The 10811-nt window shown below is 45.1% G+C and overlaps 1 protein-coding gene across 1 annotated transcript; it reads right to left on the bottom strand.

Moving 5' to 3' along the window:
• On the bottom strand, positions 1 to 7753 carry LOC118795398 (RGM domain family member B-like). Its single transcript, XM_036553857.1, has 3 exons — positions 7542 to 7753; positions 3763 to 4259; positions 1 to 687 (listed from the first exon to the last, which is right to left on the bottom strand). Exons 1-3 carry the CDS (start codon positions 7633 to 7635, stop codon positions 1 to 3), a joined length of 1278 nt encoding a protein of 425 aa, XP_036409750.1. The 5' UTR covers positions 7636 to 7753.
• Positions 7754 to 10811: the final 3058 nt, after the last annotated feature.

Raw genomic sequence — 10811 nt, 5'->3', positions numbered from 1 at the left:
TTACAAGAGCAGCAGAGCTGGGATCAGCCAGGCCAGGAGGGGGATGAGGGTGGCGGGCCTGACGCCTGTCCCGGGCGGGGCGGTGTTAGAGAGTCGGGGTGTCCTGGGGGAGCTCTGTTTGAGCCTGCTGGGGGGCAGGGCCTTGAGGTCCTCCAGAGCCCCGAAAGCAGCCAGGGAGAACTCGGGGTCCCCCGTGGTGAGCAGGTCGAAGACACAGGACTGGAAGTACACGTCCTCTACCTGCAGGGTCTCCCGGCACATGGCGGCGGCCCGCTCCACGCTGTAGGCCTGGCGGTGGGGCGTGGCAGGGGCAGGGGTGGGGCCAGGGGCGGGGCTGGGAGCCGGACGGCTCAGCATGTGTTCCCTGATGAGCTCACTCCGCGGGCAGCCGTGCAGACACAGCTGCAGCCCACCGCTCTCCTCCGCCCAGCCCAGCGCGTCCTCCGGCATGCGCACGGCGAAGGTCAGGTACTGGCCCACCCGCCGCACGATCATGGACGTCCCGATGTAGCGGGCCTGGATCTGCACCTGCCGGCCCCCCGCGCCGTCCCGCTCGCCGATCCACAAGCTGCCCCCCTCCCCGCTGCTGCGGGTCCCGTCCAGGAAAGCACAAGGCAGGTCCTCCGTGGTGGCCTGGTACACCTTCTGCTCCGTACAGCCACGGAAAGCCTTAAAGATCACAGTGATCTGAGCAGCAGGGAGGGAGACAGAGTTAACCGCATGATTAAATGATTATTTTTCTATTTATAACCTGCTTCTAAAGTTTTTTGACCCCATATACTTAATACCACAGGCTATTCGTTATTCGGCACCATGGAGTGTTTGCTATTCAGATCATCCATTGGTAGGCCTGTGTCATGCATAACACAGGGAGAGAGAGATATGTTCCTGTCAACAGAGGAGAGCAGTACATCGTTGTGGATTCCTGCATTTCCATGTGTGAATTTATTACCCACCTGTGTTAGACTGAGGTTTATCACACTGCCAGAGAATGGACTCCACCAAGGATCACTAAACACTTTAAGCTGTCATCCCACAAATACACATAAAAACAGCTCACTGAGGGATGAGGTTTACAGCCACAGAGTTCCCACAACCCTGTAAAATGTTTTTATCCTAAAAAGTGATAGAAAATCCGAAGTCCTTGAAAAGCCGTGGACAAATGTTTCCACCGTATCTTTTAGCGCGTTCATGTGAAATGCAAGTTCAATTAAATAAAACAAAGTACAGGCCATTCCAAGTAGTTCCCTCTCAAATGTTTGCAATGGTTTTCAGCATAACCTACTTCTGTTTACCCTGGCTTCATTGGGGATCACTTTGGGTTGAATCCTACCTGTTGGGCTGTCTAGACCCCAGAGGCTGTCTAAGGCTCTCTCAAGATTCTTCCCTCCTCTTCTCTCTTTATATGCACTCTCTCGGCTCCGTCATCTCCTCCCACGGCTTTTTGTACCATTTCTATGCTGACGACACGCAACTCTTCCCGTCTTTTCTGCCATCTGACACACAGGTGTCTGCATGCATCTCAGCTTGCCTGAAAGACATTTCACAGTGGATGGTGGACCACCACCTAAAGCTGAACCAGGCTAAAACTTAGATGCTTTTCATCCCACCCAAGTCCTCCCTTTTTCAAGATCTGTCCCTCAGCCTAGACTCTACAAGCCTTTCCACCAATAGCACTGTCAAAAGCCTTGGTGTAATGTTTGATAGCAAACTGTCCTTGTCCTCTCAGGTTGCAGCGGTGAGTCAGGCGCGCAGATTCGTCTTGTACAACATCCAAAGAATCCACCCTTACTTCACTACATATTCAACACAGCTCAACACAGCTGAGGCCCTGGTCCTCTCATGTTAACTTGTGGTAGGGCTTGAATAATGCTATGCTCACACTCACTGGTTTGGAAGTGTTGTTAGTCTGGTCTCACACTGTTGCTCATTTAAACTGAATGGATACACTTGCTCTCTATTGTGCTAGAAGTCGCTCTGGAGAAGAGCTTCTGCTAAATGCACATAACGTAATATAATGTAATAATGGCTGACACTGTCTGTCATTGTGTTGTTTGCATTGAATTAATGTGAAAAGAAAGCAAGCTTACATCGGTAAGCCACGCTGCATTCAGTATTCTCTCAGATCGAATCACCCGGGACTCATTTAACCCCTCCATACAATACAATTAGCTGTGCCTGCACCCCTACAATGTGGGAGATGGTGCCTGTAGTAACACAGAGCACCAGAGGATGGCAATAAAATATCACAGTGCGTGACATACAAAATGAAATGGGGAACATGACATTACAATGTCATTGACATTAAGCATTTGACGCAACATTCCCTGTATCTAACACTGCCACGGTTTACTTTGGCAGCTCGTTGCAGTTTTCCAACCCAAATCAGCAGCTACAACAAAACCTGTATCACACCTGCATTTATTGAATGCCTGGCTCCATTTCCTAGCCTGAGGAAACTAAAACAAATGTAATGCACCACAGAACAAAGGCCCACTGAGTCTCCTGTTAAAAAGTACAATATCACAGACCTCACCGTGAGTATTTTTAATGCTAAGAAAGGAAGATTACATTCCCTAACCCCGGGTGCAACTAAACTGACAAACTTCACAGCAGATGAATAGAGAAATCACCCTTATAGCATATCACAATATAGCAATTACACAACATTTCTCTCAAAGTAACCCTGTAACAGAATCTGCAAATGAAGCACATTGCTGGCGAAGGCTCATTTTTTTTCGCCAAGAGTTACTCAATTTTGGTTTCCCGCTATCTACTACAGTGCAGCTGTGCCATTAGGAGAACACAGACAATTGGAGAACCCCATTCATGTTCACAAAAGGAGCACATAGCACAGATAACCTTAACAACCCCCATGACAGTGCTTTAAAATGTAATTACAACTCAGTTACCATCAATCAAATTTAATACTTTGCCTTCCCAGTTCTACGGTCATAAAAATTTTACTTCCAAACACCGCAGGTAACAAGCATAAAATATTACACTCAGAAGTGCTCATGCACTGCACTTCAGTTTAAAACTAACACCATCAATTCGGATCTACTATTATATTAACCAGGAGGGCTGAAATCAGGCACACAGCCAAATGTAAGCCATCCAAATCCTTTCATGATCTGTGAATTTTCACTGCCTTTCGCTTGGGGAGAACACCATTGTAAACTATCAGAAAATACTTTGGATGATTTATTAGCAGGGGAAAAAAGAGAAGGGGGGGAAAAAAGCCCAGAAAAGTACCGAAACTGCCCAGGTGTTTCGGTGGCTCCTGTACCAACTGACAGCTAAATGTGGAACACTAAGTCAACTTCATTTATGCTTTCTAAGTTTTGTTCTTTGAACTCTTCCAAACAGGAAGAATAATCATAATCAGAATAATCTGAATAATCATTACTTTGTACCGTTTATTACAGTGCCCTCTTTTGTGTATTACTTGTTCCTGATCTCGTTTTTTTTTTTTTGCCAACCTACGTATCGTGCCACAGCTCCCCTGCATCCTTTTAAAACATCACTGTTAGTAATGATTTATGCATTTAGCTTGACTACTTTGTTATCATCTGCAAAAACAGATTTATTGCTGGGCAAGATGAATAAAACCAGGTGTAACTACTACATACAGGACTGTGGTATGTATTAGCAAAATGTTTGAGTAACTTACTAATGAGTAAACAAGTAAGCACAGGGAAATAGATGTGAGTGGAGTTGGGAAGGTGTGGTTTTCTGGAGAGCCAGCACAATGTGGCGTACCTTGCTGGTGGCTGTGGCGCTGGAGCCCAGCACGACGGGCACATTGGTCACCTGCACGGACAGGTAGTGGTTATCGATGAGGGGCCAGGCGCCCTCCACCTTGCAGGTCTGGAACTCGTCTCTGAACGTGCGCAGGTGCGGGTCGCCGAACAGCCCGCAGTGGGCGTACTTCCCCTGTGGGGCCAGTGTCCGGCTCACGTAGTCGCACAGCACCGACGCGGTGGGCGGCGAGGTGGCGGCCGCCTTGGCCGAGGACGTGGGGCCGTCGCTGGAGCAGTTGTGCTGGGAGAAGAGCTCCTTGATGCGGAAGACAGCTGAGTGGTAGACCAGGTCACCCCGGCAACCGCGCGCCGTGCGGCGGGTGCACAGGGAGTAGGCACGCAGCGCTATGCAGTAGTCCACGCTGGCCTGCGGTTCCTCCTGCATGCCAGCAGAGGGCGACGTTGAGGCCACGTACTCTGCATTGCAGCGCTGGATCCGGCACTGCTGGCAGTGCACTGCAGGGAGGAAGCGGGGACAGAGATTAACGTTACACGCTCAAACATAACAGTCACTTCCTGTTCCTGTAACAACTACCTTTCCCCACAATCACACAATCAAGGTATGCAAGATATACACAAAAGCATGCAAGGTGCCTTTGTTGAAGTTTTTACGATTTATGTCTATTAAGATCAAACAAACTTGATTGTGACCAATCCCAAAAAAAAAACAAGGATCAAACTCTACAAAGGAAGTCAACCATCAAGACACATGAAGATAGTCTGCATAATTGGTTTTTATGCTCTTACATGTATTGAATGTCTTGGCTGTGATGGCCCATTGCCATTGTTAAATAAATGAAATCATCCAAAACTGGATCTGACATTCCTGAATATTCATCTACGCCTATTCAATAACCAGCGCATAAATGGATTTGAGAAATGCATGCAGCATGTCTGCAAAAATCCTGGGTTATCCTTATAGTTTTATTCCAAGATTACAAGACATCAAAAATCCCTGAGAGCTCCCAACTGGCCCCAGGGGAACAGGTAAGAATTCGCTCGTTCAAAGAAAATACAGCAATGTACACAGGGTACACATCACCTCAGAACAATTTTCATTTGAGTGGCACTGTAGTTATGGAGCTGGGCCTCTAACCAGAGGGTTATAGGTTCAGATACTGTGTACGTCAATGCTGCAGTAAGGAAACTAATTTGGATTACCAATAAATGCAATGTCCAGCAATACAACCGAATGACTTTACGTGAAATGTAAATGTTAATCGTGCAGGTTACCCTGAACAAGGGCATCTACTGAGCAAAAGAGCACTGAGCATAAGAGTCATTTTATGCATGTGTTTCTTCCAGTACAATGCATGTTTAGGTAACGCTTTTCAGTAAAGGAGTGCTGCCATTCTGGGGCAAGGCTGGGCAGAGACTGAGGGGCTGTGTATCACCGTGGAAGTGCAACACGACCACTCACTGTCTGCTCCAGAGGGTGGAGGGCAGCTTCTGTTTCTAAGCACCCTCTCTTCACTGTGGCCCTTCAAACATATTGCCTTCTGTAAAACAGTGCGATACCTGCATATCACCTAGCCCGATTATCTGGAGTCGTCTCCCCAGGAGCGGCACACCTGCAGAACACGTATTATATGAGCTTTATGCACTGACCTCAGGACAGTCCAGAAGGATTGAAAAGCTGTTACCATAAAAAGTGTCTTCTGAAGCACTGTGCAGTACATTCTCTGCGCTCAGCACCTAACTAAGGGATGTGGGTATGCTTTTGTTCCAAATGTACAACAGGAAGAAAAAGCCCCTTTCCTGCAGTGGCTGGGGCCATTTCAGGGCTGGGTAGAGTTTGGTGCTCTGGTTAATCCAGCTCCGGGTGTGAGATATTCCACACCCAAATTACTCAGTGTGCCTTTGCATAGATGCCTATCTTGGCATTACCGTAAAAACAGGTGTGCCAGCTTCATCTGCAACATCCATGCAATTTACTGGATCTCAGTTTTTGAGTGGTGAAACACGGGCTTTCGTCTCATTTTCCTTCCAGTGTGGTAATCTATTCCTAACTTTCTAATCTACTCCTAACACAGGGTTTTTGCATGGATGGTTTGGCTCCCATAACCTCCAAATCCTCTGGAGGAACATTGTAAATATTAAATATGAAGAAACTGTGGCCTGAACACCTCCTTCCAGAACAGACAACAATGTACAAAGAACAGGACGAGCCATCAAAGAATTCTCAGTGGTAGTAACTTCAACCATGACACTTTCGTGTTCGTAACTCCGCCAGCAGTCAGTACAGTCGAACCCCCCCCCCCCCCCCCCCCCTTCCCCAGCCTCCAGTGTGTAAGACTGCATAAATTACTTCTTACAGTATTCCTCCAAAACTCATTATCCACGTTAGTCTACGCCAACATCTCAGAACAGCTCCCTTCTGAATTCTTACCCGGAAACTCTTCCTGGTGGTCTATCTTCGCCTTGGCCTCATTTTCACATTTTCACGCTAGTCATACTCCTCCCTTTACCTAAGCTACTGACTCCTACAAGTCTGAACTTCCCTATAGTTGTGGAAAAACCTAACATTACAGTCGTTTCCCATGTAAGTTCGTCCCAACTCCCAAATTTGCGGAGCTTCAAATACTACACACTATGTTTCTGCACCGACAAAGGTATAACACATGACGAGGAGCCCCGTTGACTTGGGGAATTTGTTTCCTGAGAAAGAAAGATGGACGTTTACGACTCAAAATAAGACTTCTACTTCGGTGTTCTTCAGTATGGTGTACAAAGCAAATAAGTCTATCCTACTAAAATATGCCTCTTGTAAATCTAACGAATAAAAACAACATGCAGGTTAATTCACACATGTCAAGCTATACAGAGCATCATGTTTTAAAAATAAAATAACAATCCCATAAAAACCAGAGAAGTTACGAAAAACACACAAAGCTCCAGTTCTCTTTGTACACTTTGAATAGTATTTCATGAGTAGTATGAAAGGTATTCTGTCTCCAGACACCAACGCGAGCCACCTTCCTCGTTTTGTTTTGATACATAATTGGCTACAAAATATTCGCAGACCACAGTCACCCACAACAAAGGCCAAACTGTTTCTGGGGGCACAGGGAGAAAGATCAACATCAATAACATTAGCTGAGCAGGGAGAGCGAGAAACTGCCAACCTAACTGTAAAGATGGAACACGTACTCCTTTCGAGATATTGTAACTTATTTCGTGCAGATACTTGTATTCGAAGTAGTTAGTAATCTCTTCTTGACAGCTTTTCCAAAACATACACGGATAGGCTAATATAATGTTTTGCGAAATATATGTCACTAAACTCACTCACGATGGTTCAAATCCATTCACATAAAATACCACTTGGAACACAGCTAGCCTCCAAAAAGAATGTAACAAAATGTCACAGCTATACATTTAAGATACATGTCTTGTTACAGCAAATCGGTCTGATTAAGGATGCAGCAAGCTGCATATGTTTCAACATATATACTTGCCTCGGCGAGCACGACTAACTACTAAAAATCATTAACAATGTAATGACCGATGTGATGTAATATCTTTGGCAGGAACTTTGGTGTTTACGAAATTTGAGTTTACGTTTGAAAACCCATTGTAAGGAAATGAAGGCTGGCACACTGCGTAGAGTGGAACGGTTTCTCTTCACGCATCTTTGTCACACGATTTGCTAACCAGCTAAAGAAAAAAGTTCCCAACTCAAGAGTGCGGAAAATGCATGCAAATAAGAGAGCGCACGCATCGAACGGTTCGCCTTACCTGGTCCGAGCCACAAGGAAAGGAAAACCATCACAAGATATATCGAGACCCAAAGCCGCCGATTAGCCCGGTTTTGAGATCCGCTCTTCCCCATGCCAATCCATTCAGTTCGAATGGAGTTCCTCGACTGTTCCGCGACGCTGTTCCTGTGGGAAATCAATCACGAACTCAAATCTCTCCAGCAGGCTCTGAGATTCAAAAGTAGCCTCAAACCGCTGGCCTGCGCAACCTAACTGGGGTGGAGTTTGCAAGAAGAGAGGGTGGGGCAGCAGGAGGGGAGGGATCTTGACTAACGAGAGGCCAAACACGACTGAAACACTAAATATTTAGATTTTCACTCAACGTCAATCCTTGAGAAACGCCAATTGAAACAGAGCATTTTTCCTGGGTCAACGGAGTAGGTGGAGAAAACATAAGTACAAAAGAACTGTTACTGTTTGAACATAAGTGGAGTAAAGAGCAGTGGCATGTGGAAATAGGAGTACTAATTGGATAATTCCAACTTCCAAAAACGCACGTACTAGTCTAAATTTAAAATATAGTAGTTGTTGGTAGTTGTAATTCATACGGCCTGGATGGATTATGTACTGTAGTAATTTATAGACAAGAGCCTAATTCCCCAGGAATGCAAGCCTGCGCTTGAAAGCTGCCTTCGCGATCTAACACAGAACACAGAACGTTTTCAGCTACGTCAGGGGTTGTTTGATCGTGCCAGACCATAATGGGAGCTGTAAACCAAATGGCCAAACGTAAACAATCCCTGTGGTTTCTGGCAACAGAGTTAAATTACCCTGCCCACCTGCTCGAAAAGTAAAAGTTTACGACACACAGAGTCGGGTAGGCCTATGACGGGCCGCACGTGACAGGGTTGCCACCAAGGCTGTGTTATTTGCGCTATGACCACAACATCAGATGAAAGGGACCATGCTGATGAGATCTAATCAGATTGCAAAAACGCGAAAAATAAAGTTAATTCTTATGTTTGTGCTAGGCGTTGTAGCTTGCGTTCCCTTTAAATAGTCCCTCTCCATAGTAGTTTATATAATATACCATGTTTATTAGCAGAAAAGAGTAGATAAACAAGGTCAAGTACTTCTAGCTCCAGCTGCCATTGTTGGGTGCCCTTTCTTGGGCTTAGGGCTGCACAAGGAGTTTTATGTCCTGCTTGTAAACAGGAGCATTTTTTGCCAGTGACATCTGAGATGAGTGAGAGGAATGGCTGCCATTTTTTTTTCTTATAGCCATAAAGTTCCTGTGTAATCAAGTTACTGTGAATTTGGTGAGCTACAACTATGTTGAGTCAACAACAGTGCCCTTAAGAAGTCATTCACTAAAGTATTAGACTATGGAGAGAGATAGACAGAGCTCTCTGTCCTGGGATGGGTCAGGTTTTGCAATGACACCAAAGGAAGGTAGAGTCCAAAGATAAATTATGAGCGGTTTAGCATGAGCTATGGGCTGGATCTTCCATCAGCACCTCATGTGGCAGGATGGGCAGTGTTTTGCCTGTTTAACTCATCACCGGTATCCTGGGTTTCATGAGATTCTTTTGAAGAATCAAAGCTCTGTGTGTGTGTGTGTGTGTGTGTGTGTGTGTGTGGTGTGATGTGGAGGGAAGATAGAAAACAAAGACTGTAAACGCAAAGAAAAATGATGAATTGAAAGTATGTTGGACCATTGAGGTCAAACAGATGAAGTAGGGATATGGATATCCCGTACATATTTGTGGTTATGCCGTTCCCTCCTAACATACCCCAAACAAAAGTATGACTAGATTTTTTGTGAGGGAAGAAAGGAAACAATGACTCTGGAAAAGAGTGTAAATGAAACGGAACTACTTGAATAAGGGTGATCCAAGACGTGCAGGGCTGGAGCTGATGGAAACTTCTGAGCTTCAGGCTTAAAGCACTGTGTGACCCTCTACTAAACTCTGGCAAAGACCAAAGACACAGAGACCAAAGGCAGGCGGTCTGGGGTAGAAGGATGGGAACGATAATGACAGAAGGCCATCCAAACAACCTCATTTTGGTGGTTGTGAGATTTATGCACATTGTTTCCAGAAATAATATCGTTTTTGTTCTGTGATGGTAGTGGCTCTTAATTCCTTTATTGTTGTAACGCAGGAAGAAACAAGCAAATCCAGGCCTAATTTTGTCTACCAAGCAACCCCTCATTTTCTTTTCCGAGACATTTTATTTTCCCATTTCGGATTACAACATGTGCGCTCTTTTTCTGTGGTGCGCGGCCAATTCTCTCTGTGGTCTCGCCTCTTTTCACGTTCTAACAGCAGGAAAAAGGAGGTGTCGAGAAAGGCCACAGAGAATTGTTTGGTTTCTGCACTTAAATCACACCCACTCACTTTCCAAAGCCTCATTCAGTCATAATGCCATCAAAATCTGCATTATGTATGTTTAATGCATTTCATTGCAGGAACATGGGGGAAAAAAAAAGTGGAGATAGCATGAGCAGAAGTCTGATAACAGTCAATTAAAATGGTTACATTTCATGCCATCAAAGGAAATTTGCATTACTTTTCTGTTGCATAAGTCCGTCAAGAGCTGCACACAGGAAGGAGCAAGACAGAACTGAACATTAAGGAAAATATGCATAGGCAAGCTGGAATGACAATCTGTCTTGAACATCAACTGGCAAATAAATACATGCTTCAAAATGTGTGGCTTGTTAGCCAATAGGCTGGTACCCCACACAAGCTAACACAAGTGCACACACTTAACAAGTGATTGCCATCGATTAACAATGATTGACATCAATTAATTGACGTTTAGGCTAAGGAAGAGGCGGTGAAGGCTCTCCTTCACATACCTGTACACACTGGAACCCAGATGGCACAAGCTGAAGCCACATAAGCTGACTTAGTCAGTACCATTGCTTTATCATTGCATTATGCACAAGCAGAGCTGTATCACTTGAGGTCACAAGCATTCGGAAGTGACGCATTGCGGGGAGCTTTAAATGAATGATCAGTCTGAGCAACCAGGAAGTGAGAGTAAGCAAAGTCCAGGTGTCAAGCTCAATTAATGTGTCATATTGTTATCTTTCAGTAATGCCTTTTGCGTTAATCTAAGGCTCACGGAAATGCTTCTGATGTACCGCCGATTTGATTGTAAGAGGGATTGTGGTGAAATTAAAGCGCTTATGTCAGAGACATAGTTTTTTTTTTCATCAGGACATTTAAAACACCTTGAGGTTATGGTGTCTGGGGGTTTAAAGGTTGCACAGTCAGAAAGGAGAGGTGAGGGATTCAAATTT

Source organism: Megalops cyprinoides, chromosome 20 (genome assembly GCF_013368585.1).
Source record: "Megalops cyprinoides isolate fMegCyp1 chromosome 20, fMegCyp1.pri, whole genome shotgun sequence".
NCBI lineage: Eukaryota > Metazoa > Chordata > Actinopteri > Elopiformes > Megalopidae > Megalops > Megalops cyprinoides.
Note: the sequence above shows the minus strand (reverse complement) of the source record. Positions and strands in the feature narration are given on the sequence as shown.

Excerpts from the sequence above, each read along its gene's own strand:
- LOC118795398 (XM_036553857.1), bottom strand. The coding sequence starts at position 7,635 with ATGGGGAAGAGCGGATCTCAAAACCGGGCTAATCGGCGGCTTTGGGTC. Across the intron at positions 4,260-7,541 it reads TTCCTTGTGGCTCGGACCAG|TGCACTGCCAGCAGTGCCGG; the intron begins GTAAGGCGAACC and ends TCCTCCCTGCAG. Across the intron at positions 688-3,762 it reads GCGCCACAGCCACCAGCAAG|ATCACTGTGATCTTTAAGGC; the intron begins GTACGCCACATT and ends CCTGCTGCTCAG.